The sequence below is a fragment of the Rhinopithecus roxellana genome, chromosome 19 (assembly GCF_007565055.1).
Source record: "Rhinopithecus roxellana isolate Shanxi Qingling chromosome 19, ASM756505v1, whole genome shotgun sequence".
NCBI classification, from domain to species: Eukaryota; Metazoa; Chordata; class Mammalia; order Primates; family Cercopithecidae; genus Rhinopithecus; species Rhinopithecus roxellana.
Window position 1 is genome coordinate 83,013,998 of NC_044567.1, and position 16,070 is coordinate 83,030,067.

The 16,070-nt window shown below is 48.1% G+C and overlaps 1 protein-coding gene across 1 annotated transcript; it reads right to left on the minus strand.

The window, feature by feature from the left end:
• Positions 1-679: 679 nt before the first annotated feature.
• LOC115894885 (ATP-citrate synthase-like) lies at positions 680-10,673 on the minus strand. Its single transcript, XM_030923821.1, has 9 exons — positions 10,542-10,673; positions 9,847-9,940; positions 7,690-7,844; positions 5,839-5,989; positions 5,496-5,639; positions 3,574-3,687; positions 3,140-3,222; positions 2,808-2,884; positions 680-1,667 (listed from the first exon to the last, which is right to left on the minus strand). The coding sequence occupies exons 2-9, from the start codon at positions 9,865-9,867 to the stop codon at positions 1,573-1,575; spliced, it is 840 nt and encodes a 279-aa protein (XP_030779681.1). The 5' UTR covers positions 9,868-9,940; positions 10,542-10,673; the 3' UTR covers positions 680-1,572.
• Between the last annotated feature and the right edge of the window lie 5,397 nt (positions 10,674-16,070).

Here is a 16,070-nt window from a genome sequence, read left to right on the forward strand (position 1 = left end):
TGTTTTATTTTTTGAAAAGGTAGATGAGAACTTTTAAAACCACATATACTGAAAGTATCAGTACAGTTCAGGCCAGGCACAGTGGCTCATGCCTGTAACAGCACTTTGGAGGCCACGGAGGATGCATTGCTTGAGTCCACAAAAAATACAAAAGTTTGCCTAGGGTGGTGGTGCGCTCCTGTAGTCCCAGCTACTTGGGAGGCTGAAGTGGGAGGATTGCTTGAGCCCAGGAGATGGAGGCTGCAGTGAGCTGTGATGGTGACACTGTACTTCAGCCCTGGGGCAACAGAGTGAGATCCTGTCTGGAAAAGAGTATAGTTAGAAAGGAGGCCGGGCGCGGTGGCTCAAGCCTGTAATCCCAGCACTTTGGGAGGCCGAGACGGGCGGATCACAAGGTCAGGAGATCGAGACCATCCTGGCAAACACAGTGAAACCCCGTCTCTACTAAAAAATACAAAAAACTAGCCGGGCGAGGTGGCGGGCGCCTGTAGTCCCAGCTACTTGGGAGCCTGAGGCAGGAGAATGGCGGGAACCCGGGAGGGGAAGCTTGCAGTGAGCTGAGATCTGGCCACTGCACTCCAGCCTGGGTGACAGAGCAAGACTCCGCCTCAAAAAAAAAAAAAAAAAAAAAAAAAGAAAGGAATACAGATCAAAGGATGTGGATGCCAGGAGCCAGCAGTATGCCTTCATTGTTACTATATAGTTTATTTAAACCAGACTATGATAATACAGAGAAGAGACTGAGGTGGCAGCTGCCCAGAATCTTTGTGGATTACAGATGAAAAGTAGTTAGGAGTCCTTGGATCCACACTTCAGTTACAGACAGACAAGTCAGCTGCATAAACACAGAGAACATAAGACACAAGACATTTCACAGCTTTTTGCATTTCCATTTTAAATGTATGTTACAGCTTTACATATTAAGTTACTACTCCACATATTTTGTGACAATGGCTTAGGATGCAATGGTCCCATCCCCCTGACATAAGCAGACTCTGGTCTGCAACACAGAACATTTCAGTGGGATACCAAACAAGTCCTTAACACATAACATACAAAAAGATCTTTAAAAATCAGATTAATACAATGTTCTTCATGTTACATAAGGAAGAAGAAAGAGAAGTAAAAAAAAAAAGAGAGAGACATTGGGGTGCTTTAAATGTATAGTATCTTGAGGCCTTAAATGTTTAATTCCCTTCCTCCAAGGGAGAAAAAAATGTTTAACTAATGGAAAAAGAAAGCAACATCCTAACGCCCTATAATGAGGAAGAACCCCATCCTGACAGTACTTAGATGCTTCCATATAATAAATACAGCAGGTAGCAGAGTAAAGTCACAAGTATTGGCTTGGTTTTTATTTCTATGCTTATAAAAAAAAAATATGAAGCTTCTTTGTGTGGACTGAAGGGGTGCTAGCTTGTGGATGTTGGTCTTCGGTGCCTGTACCCCAGTGGCTGTTTACATTCCAGGCCCCTGCTAAATAAAGCAGGCTCCACTGCCAGCTGTCTGTACACTTTTTCCTGGGGGAGGAGTTCTTGTCTTCAGTTTACTGCAGTAGGGTTCCTGGCTCTGTTACATGCTCATGTGTTCCGGAAGAACATATGAAATATCGTCCCATGGATGACGATACAGCCCCTGCTTCAGCCTCTTCTGATCAAGATAGTGTCCTAAAATGAAGCAAACACACTTTTTTATTAGAGCTTCATAAGCCTGGTGAGAGGGTGAGGCTAAGGAAGGGAAATCTTTCTTTTTTTTTTTTTTTGAGACGGAGTCTTGCTCTGCCGCCCAGGCTGGAGTGCTGTGGCCGGCTCTCAGCTCACTGCAAGCTCCGCCTCCCGGGTTCACGCCATTCTCCTGTCTCAGCCTCCCGAGTAGCTGGGACTACAGGCGCCCGCCTCGTCGCCCGGCTAGTTTTTTTGTATTTTTTAGTAGAGACGGAGTTTCAGCGTATTAGCCAGGATGGTCTCGATCTCCTGACCTCGTGATCCACCCGTCTCGGCCTCCCAAAGTGCTGGGATTACAGGCTTGAGCCACCGCGCCCGGCCCGGGAAATCTTTCTAACACACAAAAAAAGTAGATACAAAGCAGTAGGAAGTTTAGTCCAAATCCATTCCATAGGTAGATAAGGCAGACTTTGTACAAGAGAGCTGTTGGATCTGATTCTATTTTCCTTTAAATTAAAACAAAATTTTAAAGGGAAAAAAAAAAATAATAAAAATAGGCTGGATGCGGTGGCTCACGCCTGTAATTCCAGCACTTTGGGAGGCCAAGGCGGGCAGATCACGAGGTTGGGAGATCCAGACCATCCTGGCTAACACAGTGAAACCCCGTCTCTACTAAAAATACAAAAAGTTAGCCGGGCGTGGTGGCACGCGCCTGTAGGCATGCGTCTGTAGTCCCAGCTACTTGGGAGGCTGCAGGAGAATTGCTTGAACCCGGGAGGCGGAGGTTGCAGTGAGCAGAGATCGCACCACTGCACTCCAGCCTGGGCGAAGAGCAAGACTCAGTCTCAAAAAAAATAAAAAAAATTAATTCTATTTTCCTGGGCTAGCAATCATTTCTAAGAACAAAGGAACGATGATAAAGATAAGGGGAAAAGTTAAAGTAAGAAAGAAAAGATTAAGAACAATGATTAAGAGGATATGACATTTCTTCTGTAGAAACTGAACCACAAAGAAAATTTAAAAAAGGAAAAAAAAAAAAAAAAGAAACTCAACCCCATGGGTAAGTGGTGTAGCTGAACCATGGGGGTTAAAAAAAAAAAAAAAAAAAAAAAAAACACTTAAAACAATAACGAATGGACTCACCAATGAAGCCCATACTCCTTCCCAGCACAAAGATGCCATTGAGGGCTCCAATGTCAATGTATTCATCAGCTTCCTCCCTGCAACACACAATCAACTTGTAGTTTTAAAAGGCTCACGTGACTGCCCTTCTCCCCACAGACAGTACTACTACTGCCCAGGAATAAGAAGAAAAGGGGTGCTCTGGGTGGTAGGATTACAGGCAGTTTTTGTTTTCTTCTTTATACCTCTCCTTATTTTTCAAATATTCTATTCTGAGTATGCATTACTTTCATAGTTTGGAGGAAACAACAAAAATCAACAAACGTAACGAAGAAAACAGCTGCAGTCCTCACCGAGTAAAGGACCCACAGTTTCTAAGCATGTCCACGAATGCGACTCCGATGAGACCATCTACGTTCAGGATAAGATTTGGCTTCTGGGAAGGCAAAAAATTCAAAGCATTTATCATTATTTCTCATTTTTTCTTCATAATTTTCCACTGTTACTACTATTACTACGAATTGTGACCGTCATTTAAAAACTTCTACCAGCCCCACTGGTTGGCACTGTGTCTGACTCAGTTCAATTCCCAGCATCTAGCAACGTACCCAACACCTAGTTGACATTTAGTGCATGTCTGTTAAATTTAGTTATGAAACAAAAATAACATTTCCAGAAAACTAGGTTTGCTTTTAGCTGCATAATCAAAATGTAACCTGGCTCCTATTTCCTCCAATACATTTGTCCAACGTAATATTAGGGAACTAGGAAGTTTTTCCTTTGTTACCTTTGAGGTGGTAATCTTCTCTACTTCCAGTGCATAATCGAGCAGAGGAGTGGCAGGGAAGTGCTGCCTGACGTAATCTTTGAGAATCTGCACTCGCATGTCTGGGTTGTTTATCTAGAAATGAACCCAACGTTACAGAGGAACACTCACACACTGCTGGGATGTGTTTGTTCATACTTGTATTACAGGTCGGTAGAACTGGACATATCCCAGAGGCAATTCAGGAACCTGACCCACGTGTACAATTCCATGTGGCACCAATTGTGCTAATGTCATGGGGCTAGCTTTTGAAGTCCTCTCATATCTCAATTGGGACACAAAACAACCTTGGTAGGTTCTCACTTTTAAGTTACAAAGAAGAAACTAAGCCCCGAGATGTTCAGGGAGCTGGCCAGATCCTACAGTGTTGAGCAGCAGAGGTCTGAAAGTTAACCACTCTCCAACTCAGAGTCTTAGGTTCCAGCTTCCAGCCACGCCCCCACCAGCTCTGTGCCTACTCAAGCTGTGACAGAGTTCAACACTAAACAAACACGTGTTGAGTGTGGGGGGCAAAGTATTCCCAAAATTTTAGGAAAAACTATGGACCTGCCGTGAATGAAATTAACCACCTGTCAGTGGGGGAGGAAGATGATCTAGGGACACACCAAATCCCAATACCGAAGCAACTTCCACCCTCAGCAAAGAGATAGCTGGGTCAGTACATCCTCTAGAAACTGAGGAGCTCAAAGAGTGAGTGAGTGAGTGTGGAGTGCAGGTCTAGCATTATCTTAGAAAGGCCCTGTGCTGTAGATGGGAAAGGTGTTATATGGTCAGGAGCTGGGGCTGGCTGAGTAAAGTTCAGCAAGTCCTAGATGGAATGTCCCTCAGAGTCACCCACCTTCCTTCCCTGCTTGGTTCTGAGCTGGTCCTTGCTCATCAAGCAACCTCTGGGTATCTCACCTCAGATGGCCAAGTGTTTGGCTGCCTAGAAGGTGGTGTCCTGAATCACACGCATGACCTTCATATTAATACTCCCCACCTAGGCCAGTGGAGTGACCAAATACATGAGGTTTTTGGAGCTACAGAGCCACGGAGCCCAGGGCAAAGGGATCTACTAAGGAGCTGTCCCCATATGGCCCTGAGCAGCTGCCAGTGACCTCATCTCTTGCTCTTCCATTTTTTTTTTTTTTTTTTTTTTGAGACGGAGTCTCGCTCTGTCACCCAGGCTGGAGTGCAGTGGCTGGATCTCAGCTCACTGCAAGCTCCGCCTCCCAGGCTGATGCCATTCTCCTGCCTCAGCCTCCCGAGTAGCTGGGACTACAGGCGCCCGCCACCTCGCCCGGCTATCTTTTTGTATTTTTTAGTAGAGACGGGGTTTCACCGTGTTAGCCAGGATGGTCTCGATCTCCTGACCTCATGATCCGCCCATGTCGGCCTCCCAAAGTGCTGGGATTACAGGCTTGAGCCACCGCGCCCGGCCAATAGCTGCCTTGTATTTGGCATCTGTCAACACATCCAAAGCTTTGTATGTTGGGAGTTGAAAGCTTAGGTATTCTCCCAAATAAATTAATGTCCCCTATCACCACCCACCCAGCAGATCCATCCCACTTTGTTGTTGTTGTTTGAGATAGAATTTCACTCTTGTTGCCCAGGCTGGAGTGCAATAGCGTGATCTCGGCTCACCACAACCTCCACTTCCCAGGTTCAAGCAATTCTCCTACCTCAGCCTCCTAAGTAGCTGGGATTACAGGCATGCACCACCATGCCCGGCTAATTTTTTTGTATTTTTGATAGAGAAGGGGTTTCTCCATGTTGGTCAGGCTGGTCTCCAACTCCCAACCTCAGGTGATCCACTCGCCTTGGCCTCCCAAAGTGCTGGGATTACAGGCATGAGCCACTGCGCCCGGCCTCTATCCTACTTTTTTAGGAGAGTAACAACTCACCGACTTCACTCGGTGACCAATGCCCATGATCAGTTTCCCTTCCTTCTTCATCTTGTTCACAAACTCCATGGGGATAATGCCACTGTCAAAGGCTTTACTGAACATCTTGGCAGCTGCATCCAAGGCACCCCCAAACCGATCCCCCTGCAGGAGAAACAAGTGCATGTTGCCTTGAGCTTTAAGAGTTTCCTTCAGCTGGGCAAACCAACCCAGTGTGTTCTGAATGGGCCTGAACACTGGGTTTTACACTCAGGGGCTCCTTCTAGGGCCCTGCTGTGGCAAAGCAGCATGAGGCCAAGGCCCAGTGTCCCCACTGTTTACCTCCCAGGATGACAGTACTTACGATGGTGAGCAGCCCCGAGGTGAGGCTGGAGACCAGGTCTTTCCCAGCTCGCGCACAAATGATGGTGTTGTGGGCTCCAGAGACAGCTGGCCCATGATCAGCTGTTACCATCAGACACATCTCAATGAACTGGCAAGAGTACTTAGGCAACCTGGAAGCCGGGGGAATGAAAGCCAGGAGATGGTCCACAAGACCACGCTCGTACTTTCTCCCATCTCTCTAAACAAGTCATTCAAATCCAAGATGGGTAACTGCCAATCCAAGTCTAATACTACCACACAACTCTCAGGCAAAACCTCCTGATTCTTTTCTTTAGACAGAGTCTCATTCTGTCGCCCAGGCTGGAGTGCAGTAGTACAATCTTGGCTCACTGCAACCTCCACCTCCTAGGTTCAAGCAATTTGCCTGCCTCAACCTCCTAAGAAGCTGGGACTACAGGTATGCACCACCATGCCAGTCTAATTTTAGTATTTTTAGTAGAGATAAGATTTTGCTATGTTGGCCAGGCTGGTCTTGAACTCCTGGCCTCAAGTGATCTGCCCACCTTGGCCTCCCAAAGTGCTGGGATTACATACAGGCATGAGCCACCATGCCCGGCCCCAAATACTGTTTGTAAAATAGAGTTTGAAACCAGAGTTTTTTTTTTTTTTTTTTTTTTTGAGACGGAGTCTCACTCTGTCCCCCAGGCTGGAGTGCAGTGGCGGGATCTCAGCTCACTGCAAGCTCCGCCTCCCGGGTTTACGCCATTCTCCTGCCTCAGCCTCCCATGTAGCTGGGACTACAGGCGCCCGCCACCTCGCCCAGCTAGTTTTTTGTATTTTTTAGTAGAGACGGGGTTTCACCGTGTTAGCCAGGATAGTCTCGATCTCCTGACCTCGTGATCCGCCCGTCTCAGCCTCCCAAAGTGCTGGGATTACAGGCTTGAGCCACCGAGCCTGGCCTCTTTTCTTTTTTTTGAGATGGAGTATTTTTGCTCTTGTTGCCCAGGCTGGAGTGCAATGGCGCGATCTTGGTTCACTGCAACCTCCACCTCCTAGGTTCAAGTGATTCTCCTGCCTCAGTCTCCTTGAGTAGCTGGGATTACAGGCATGCACCACCATGCCCAGCTAATTTTTTTTTTTTTTTTTTTTGAGACGGAGTCTCGCTGTGTCTCCCAGACTGGAGTGCAGTGGCGCGGTCTCAGCTCACTGCAAGCTCCACCTCCCGGGTTCATGCCATTCTCCTGCCTCAACCTCCCAAGTAGCTGGGACTACAGGTGCCCACCACCATGCCCGGCTAACTTTTTGTATTTTTAGTAGAGATGGGGTTTCACCGTGTTAGCCAGGATGGTCTCGATCTCCTGACCTTGTGATCCACCCGCCTCGGCCTCCCCAAGTTCTGGGATTACAGGCGTGAGCCACCACGCCCGGCCCATGCCCAGCTAATTTTTTGTATTTTTAGTAGAGACAGGGTTTCACCATGTTGGCCAGGCTGGTCTTGAACTCCTGACCTCAGGTGATCCACCCACCTCGGCCTCCCAAAGTATTGGGATGACAGGCGTGAGCCACCACGCCTGGCCCATAAGGTACTCTCTATCTGTTCAGCAGTGTCATGAGGCCCACACTCCTTAGGCCACCACATTTTCCAGTTCTCTCCTGCCTAAACTCTATCTTGCTGTCAAGAGTTCTGCATTTGGCCAGGTGCAGTGGCTCATAGCTTAAGTGTCCTTCCTCTGCCCTTTCAATTGACCCGTGGCCCCAAAGATTGACCTTGGACACACTCCCCAGGCCTGTCCACTCCCACTCCTTTGTCGGGGGAAAATCATTAACTCTGAGCTGCAGGGCCCTGTCATCTTCTGCCCTCCATGCTCACCTTTTCTGGAACCAGAGGAGGCCAAGGACCCCGCCAATGCCCATCTCTTCCTTGAAGACCTCAGTGATGGGCATGCCCGCGTAGATGAGCTCCTGTCCTCGCTCATCACAGATGCTGGTCATGAATGAGGCAGGTTTGCGGATCAAACCAAGCTCCTGGGCAGAGATGGGGCAGAGGGAAGCAGGGCCCTGGTGACCACCGCAGATTCTTCCAGGACTGCCCCACTGTGTGTACTCTCAGAACCAAAGTGCCCCAGGAATGTCTTAAACTCTGGCAGCAAAGTAACAACTCTCAGACGAAGTTTTCCCAAGAAAGAAGTGCAAAAGCCCTTTCATTAAATCATTTTGGGCATAGAAAACAGGAGGACCCATGGTACCACTTGGCATCAGCACTGTCAGCACTATCTCTATCCTTCTCTGAGCATTTGCTGGGCTAGAAAATAACCTAAGCAGTTTATATCCATTGCTTCATTTCTGGAGGGGGACCAGGGTCTCTCTGTTGCCCAGGCTGGAGTACACTGGTGCGATCATAGCTCACTTCAGCCTCAAACTCCTAGCTAGGCTCAAACGATCCTCCTGCCTCTGCCTCCTAGTAGCTGAGGCAACAAGGCATGCACTGCCACACCTGGCTAATTTAATTTTTTTTTTTTTTTTTTTTTTTTTGTTTTTTTTTTTTTTTTTTTGAGACGGAGTCTCGCTCTGTCGCCCAGGCTGGAGTGCAGTGGCCGGATCTCAGCTCACTGCAAGCTCCGCCTCCCGGGTTTACGCCATTCTCCTGCCTCAGCCTCCCGAGTAGCTGGGACTACAGGCGCCCGCCACCTCGCCCGGCTAGTTTTTTTGTATTTTTTAGTAGAGACGGGGTTTCACCATGTTAGCCAGGATGGTCTCGATCTCCTGACCTCGTGATCCGCCCGTCTCGGCCTCCCAAAGTGCTGGGATTACAGGCTTGAGCCACCGCGCCCGGCCAATTTTTTTTTTTTTTAGAGATAGGGTCTTGCTATGTTGTCCAGGCTGGTCTTAAACTCTTGGGCTCAAGCAATTCTCCCACCTCGGCCTCCCCAAGTCCCTGGGATTATAGGTGTGAGACCCAGTCCATTGCTTCATTTTTTTTTTTTTTTTTTTTTTTTTTTTGAGACAGAGTCTTGCTGTGTCGCCCGGGCTGGAGTGTAATGGTGCTATCTCAGCTCACTGCAACCTCTGCCTCCCGGGTTCAAGCAATTCTCCTGTCTCAGCCTCCCGAGTAGCTGGGATTATAGAAGTCCGCCACTGCGCCTGGCTAATTTTTGTATTTTTTTCAGTAGAGATGGGGTTTCACCATGTTGGCCAGGCTGGTCTCGAATTCTTGACCTCAGGTGATCCGCCCACCCCAGCCTCCCAAAGTGGTGGGATTACAGGCATGAGCCACTGCACCCAGCACTTTTTTTTTTTTTTAATTAGAGACAGGGTCTTACTCTGTAACCCAGGATGGAGTGCAGTGGCACAGTCATGGCTAACTTCAGCCTTCAACTCTGGTCTCAAGCAATCCTCTCACCTTGGCCTCCAAAAGTGTCAACTTGACTGGATTGAGGGATACAAAGTATTGATCCTGGGTGTGTCTGTGTAGGTGTTGCCAAAAGACATTAACATTTGAGTCAGTGGGCTGGGGAAGGCAGACCCACCCTTAATGTGGTGAGCACAATCTAATCAGCTTCCAGAGAATATAAAGCAGCCAGAAAAACATGAAGAAGAGAGATGGGCTTAGCCTCCCAGCCTACATCGTTCTCCTGTGCTGGACGCTTCCTGCCCTCGAACATCAGACTCCAAGTTCTTCAGTTTGGGGACTCGGACTGGCTCTCCTTGCTCCTCAGCTTACAGACAGCCTATTGTGGTACCTTGTGATCATGTGAGTTAATACCTAATAAACTCTCCTTTATATATATATCCTATTAGTTCTGTCCCTCTATGAGATCCCCGACTAATACAGAAGGCCTGGTTTCCAAGAGTCATAAACTCTCCTTTATATATATATATATCCTATTAGTTCTGTCCCTTTAAGAGATCCCCAACTAATACGGAAGGCCTGGTTTCCAAGAGTTCGAGGCAAATCAATGTGAAACCCACCACCACAGACCCACAGATCTCTCTTGTTCACCCTGTTAGGGACATTCAAGGCACCTACCCTGGCCCAGGAGTAGTCCATAGGCACGGTTGGGGGCGGCACCTCCTGGGCAGGTACAATGACTCCGTTGGCCACAAGATCTTCGTACACAGACCTGGGAGGCAGGAGAAAAAACACATCCACGTGGATTTTTTTATTTTGGGCTTCTGTAAGACATCCCAAGAATGCTCTATCTAACCCAAACACTGTAGGTTTCTTAGTTTACTCTCACCTGCTGAATTCTGAGAACTAAATGAAAACAAGTTCTAGCCAAGACCGCACCTGCCCCTCTGCTCCCTACTACCTCACGTCCCAGTCTCTGGATGGCAAGGAAGGACAGAGCTGGGAGTCCAGACAGGTTTAAGAGGTAGAAATGGGTAGAGATCAGAGGGTATCTAATAACTCTCTATTGATCATAGGTAACACTCTCTAAACATTTTCATGCGGAGCGCTCATCTGTGGCTGCCGCCTCCCAGCCAAATAGGTAGGCTCAGAAACTCAACACGTTTTAACACCAGCCTAGACCTACTACTTCCACAAACTAAATAAAACAAAAGGAAAGCCAAAGAGAAACAGAATTTTGAACCATCCATACAGCTGCGCTAGACACCAAGAGGGACCAGGAATATGGGATGTCCCTGTGTGGGAGAGGCTGTTGTCTCAGGAGGGATTTGGAAAGGAGGGGGAGGCCGGCATCCTCCCCAAGGTCCACTTACTGGATGATCTCTCCAAGCTCATCAAAGCTCCGGGGCACAAACACTCCTACTTCCTTCAAAGCCTGGTTCTTGGCTACTGCAGTTTCAGAAGCCTGGTTGGCACAAGCTCCAGCATGGCCAAACTGGACCTGGAAAGCAAAGAAAAGTAGCTTTACTGCTAAGCCCCCAAGAGTGAACAAAGAATTCCCAGGGAAATGCCAGCACTGGTCATAGGCTGGCACTGTGCTAAACACTTTACATGAATCACTTCATTTAATGCCAGCAATGGTGAGGCTGGCACTGTGCTAAACACTTTACATGAATCACTTCATTTAAGCCTCAAGCAAGGTCACTGAATAGGTACAACAGATGATTTCCATTTTACAGACGAGGAAACTGAAGTACAGAGAAGTTCAGAAGCTTTCTCAGGGTCACACAGCTAATGTGCATGGAAGTCAGGATACAAAGACTGGCAGCCCAACCCCAGAATCATCTTCCTTTTTTTTTTTTACCCTTACCTTCTTTTTGTTTTGTTTTAAGATGAAGTCTTGCCCTTGTCACCCAGGCTGGAGTGCAATGGCGTGATTTCAGCTCACTGCAACCTTTGCCTCCTGGGTGCCAGCGATTCTCCTGCCTCAGCCACCCATGTAGCTGGGATTATAGGCGCCTGCCACCACGCCCAGCTAATTTTTGTAGTTTTAGTAGAGATGGGTTTTCGCCATGTTGGCCAGGCTGGTCTCGAACTCCTAACCTCAGGTGATCCACCGGCCTCGGCCTCCCAAAGTGCTGGGATTACAGGTGTGAACCACCACGCCTGCCCCCCCACCCTTTTTTTTAAGTGACAGGGTCTCACTCTGTCATACAGGCAGAAGTAAAGTGATGCAGTCACGGTTCACTGGCACCTTGGCCTCCTTGGGCTCAGGTAATCCTCCCACCTCAACCTTCTCAATAGCTGGGACTACAGAGATGTGCCTGGGAGGCTGAGGTTGCAGTGAGCCAAGATTGTGCCACTGCACTCCAGCCAGGGTGATAAGAGCAAGACTCCATCTCAAAAAAAAAAAAAAAAAAGAAGCACTAAGTAAGTGGTGACTGCGTCTTTGTTTTTTCTTTTCTTTTTTTTTTTTTCGAGACAGGGTCTCACTCTAGTTACCCAGGCTGGAATGCAGTGGCGCTATCTTGGCTCACTGCAGCTTCAACCTCCCGGGCTCAGGTGATTCTCCACCTACTCCCATGTAGCTGGAACTACAGGCGTATGCCATCACAGGCGTAGGCCTGGCTACAAGTTTTTTGTATTTTTAGTAGAGACGGGGTTTCGCCATGTTGTCCAGGCTGGTCTCCAACTCCTGGACTCAAGCAATCCACCCACCTCAGCCTCCCAAGCTGCTGGGATTACAGGCGTGAGCCAGCACGCCCAGCGTTGACTGTGCCTTTAACCAAGCGATGGAGGAAATTAACACACAAGACATCTGATGCAAAGCCTTGTCTTAGGATGGGGTGCAGAGGGTAATCATAGTACTACCTAACCTGTTTACATAACACTATGTTCAGGCACTTTTCTAAGAGTTTTACTCATTCAATCTCAGTAGCTATGATCGTTTCCTATAAAAAAGGAAATGGGAGCACAGATCGGTAAAGTGATTTATCCCAGGTCACATAGGTAGTATGTGGTAGCACTTGAACCTAGGCAACCTGGCCTCAGCCTGTGCTCTTCACCATGCAAATAGAACAAAAAGGTGAAAAGGTTAGGAACTGCTGCTCTGTAAGCAAAGGTTGAAAGACACCTTAAAGCATGGGTTCCCAATGCGTTCTTGTAGGATTTAATCTGTATCCACAGATGGGTGGGAAGGAGAAGAGATTCTATATTCAGAAACCCTGGGTTTAAGGAAGTTAAGTTTCTTTAACTCTGGATTTCTCAAAACTAAAACCAAAATTTCTAAAAGGGAGATGAATTATTTAAAAACCAAAACTAAAGGGCCAGGCGTGGTGGCTCATGCCTGTAATCCCAGCACTATGGGAGGCCGAGACAGGTGGATCACGAGGTCAGGAGATCGAGACCATCCTGGCTAACACGGTGAAACCCCATCTCTACTAAAAGAATACAAAAAAATTAGCTGAGTGTGGTGGTGGGCGCCTGTAGTCCCAACTACTCCGGAGGCTGAGACAGCAGAATGGCATGAACCCGGGAGGCGGAGCCTGCAGTGAGCCAGATTGCACCACTGCACTACAACCTGGGTGACAGAGCAAGACTCCGTCTCAAAAAAAAAACAACAACCAAAAAACCAAAAAAAACCTAAACTAATTCAAGGACCCATCCCACCCATGGGGCGATGAGTGCCGGCCAGATACTGAAATGTGAGGTGCTCACCCTCTTAGAAGTGTCCTGATCACGGTGGGGATGCGGAGGTGGGTTGGAAAGGTGGAGGGGCGGGTAATGCGAGCAAGCCAGGAGAAACAATGGGGAGGCTGATTGATTTTTGGTTGTTGGGTGAGTATGGAGTTGGGAGAGAGCACTCAAGAAGAAAGAGAATCGGCTGGGTGAGGTAACTCACGGCTGTAATCCCAGCACTTTGGGAAGCCGAGGCAGGTGGATCACCTGAAGTCAGGAGTTCAAGACCAGCCTGGCCAACATGGTGAAACCCTGTCTCTACCAAAAATACAAAAGTTAGCCGGGCGTGGTGGCAGGCGCCTGTAATTCCAGCTACTTGGGAGGCTGAAGCAAGGGAATCACTTGAACCAGGGAGGCAGAGGTTGCAGTGAGCCGAGATCGTACCACTGCACTCTAGCCTGGGCGACAGAGTGAGACTCTGTCTCAAAAAATAAATTAAATAAATAAATAAATAAATAAAGGAGAATCAGGGACAGCTTCATGGAATAAGTGGACTGACAAGGCATGGAAAGGAACAGTTTTCTAAGACCTATGCACGCCAGACCTTTACAATTACTTTCTCATTTAAGTCATACAACAACCTTGCAGCATCCTCATTTTACAGCTCAGGAAACAGTTACCAAGAGGGCTAAATGACTTGCCCAGGTCTACCAATATCTGATTTTAAAGATCTGATCTCGGCTCACTGTATCCTCCGCCTCCCGGGTTCAAGCCATTCTCCTGCCTCAGCCTCCCGAGTAGCTGGCATTATATGCACCAGCCACCACGTCTGGCTACACAGATCTGCCAAGGTCTGATTTTAAAGCCTGTGCAAGCAGAGCTCACCCTGGAGGGATGGGCAGGATGATTCTGGACCTCTCCTTCCCTTTTACTTACTTGGGAAAAAAAATAAAAATAACCCCCCCCCCCACACACACACAGTTTGTACAAAATGGATATTATAAGCATTTACTGAACTCGTCCCTTCGTAGGTAATGTATCTTAAACTCTTCTGTATCAACATAAAGTTCCACCTCCTTCTTTGCATGCCTGCCCCGTTTTCCATTAGTTTGTGGATATGCCATGCTGACAGTACCCTCCTGGTAAGCAGTAAGTTGTTCCAGGCCAGGCACGGTGGCTCACGCCTGTAATCCCAGCACTTTGGGAGGACAAGGCAGGCAGATCACAAGGTCAGGAGTTCGAGACCAGCCTGACCAACAAGGTAAAACCCCATCTCTACTGAAAATACAAAAATTAGCTGGGTATGGTGGCATGCGCCTGTAATCCCAGCTACTCAGGAGGCTGAGGCAGGAGAATCACTTGAACCCAGGAGGCAGAGGTTGCAGTGAGCCGAGATCACACCATTGCACTCAGCCGGGCGACAGAGTGAGACTCTGTCTCAAAAAAAAAAAAAAAAAGTTGTTTCCAGTTTTTACCGTTATGATACTGCAGAGTATTATTGTACACATACTTGAAACACTCTGCATGTATACCCATGGAGTAAATCTGCAAAAGTGGAATTACTCACTCAAAGGAGACACGCACTTGACAACTGGACAAATACTGCCACTCTGAGGTGGGCAGGAATCTGAGAGGGAAAACATGCATTCTAGGAGAGTGACAATAGCTTACCGGTAGGAAAACTTTAGGGTTAAGGATTCTCATGATTGCAGGAAGCCTTGAAGGCTTTACCTTTTATATACACAGCAATAAGAGAAGGCCCTACACTCACAGGGTGCTTGATAACTATGATAAACTAATTGGGTGATGAGTGGTTGTTTCCTTTTTGAGATGGAGTTTGCTCTTGTAGCCCAGGATGGAGTACAATGGCGCGATCTCAGCTCACTGCAACTTCCAACTCCCGGGTTCAGTGATTATCTTGCCTCAGCCTCCTGAGTAGCTGGGATTACAGGCATGTGCCACCATGCCCGACTTGTTCTGTATTTTTAGTAGAGACGAGGTTTCTCCATGTTGGTCAGGCTGGTTTCGAACTCCCAACCTCAGGTGATCCTCCCACCTCGGCTTCCCAAAGTGCTGGGATTACAGGCATGAGCCACCATGCCCGGCTTTTCCTTCAATTTCATCATCATCATCACGGGGCCACCTTCAACGTGGTAGAGGGTTCTCTAAGCCGAAGCACAGGGGCTGAAGTCTCGTGTATGATCCCCAGCAGAAGACAGATAGCTCAGAAGCTTAGCAGACAGCAGAAGCCTAAGGAGTGTTTATACTCAACAGTATCAGGTGCCGCCAGGCACTTTCACATACATTTTATCATTTTAACACATGAAGAACAAACCTTTCCTTCTACCACCTCTCCCCACACAAAACATCTCAACAAGCCCCACCCAGCTGAGCTCAGGCTGTGTCCTTCTCCCTCCTCAGCCTCCTTTCCATCAGCAAAGCCCTTCTCATCCCCTAAACTACAGTTCAAACATCACCTTCCCAGGGAGGCCATCTCAACTTCTCCAGACAGCTGGTTGCTACCTACGCCAAGCAGAGACTCAGAGCCTGATTCTGGCTTTTTTTTTTTTTTTTTCTTGAGATGGAGTCCGCTCTGCCGCCCGGGCTGGAGTGCAGTGGCTGGATCTCAGCTCACTGCAAGCTCCGCCTCCCGGGTTCACGCCATTCTCCTGCCTCAGCCTCCCAAGTAGCTGGGACTACAGGCGCCCGCACGTCGCCCGGCTAGTTTTTTTTTAGTAGAGTCGGGGTTTCACCATGTTAGCCAGGATGGTCTCGATCTCCTGACCTCGTGATCCGCCTGCCTCGGCCTCCCAAAGTGCTGGGATTAGAGGCGTAAGCCACTGCGCCCGGTCTAACTTTTGTATTTTTAGTAGAGATGGGGTTTCATCATGCTGGCCAGGCTGGTCTCGAACTCCTGACCTCAAATGATCCATTTGCCTTGGCCTCCCAAAGTGCTGGGATTACAGGCGTGAGCCACCTCGCCCAGCCGGCTATTTTACATTCTAGAGAACCCTGGGGCTCAGTCTTGCCTACCCTCTCCCTGCTACCCCTTTTCTATGTATACTCCCTAAGTAATACCATTCAGTCCCAAGGCTTTTAGCTACCATTTATATGCTAATTTTCCCCAATCTGTATCTCTAGCGCTCAGGGGCTTCCCAGGGATCTCCTTAACCAAATCCAAAAACTGCTCTTACTCCCAAACCTGCTCTTCTGGAATCTTCCAC

Coding starts and splice junctions, on each gene's coding strand:
- LOC115894885 (XM_030923821.1), bottom strand. CDS start 9,867: ATGGACTACTCCTGGGCCAGG. Junction 3,688..5,495: donor TTGGTCACCGAGTGAAGTCG/GTGAGTTGTTAC, acceptor GTTCATTTCTAG/ATAAACAACCCAGACATGCG. Junction 2,885..3,139: donor AACTGTGGGTCCTTTACTCG/GTGAGGACTGCA, acceptor TGTGTGTTGCAG/GGAGGAAGCTGATGAATACA.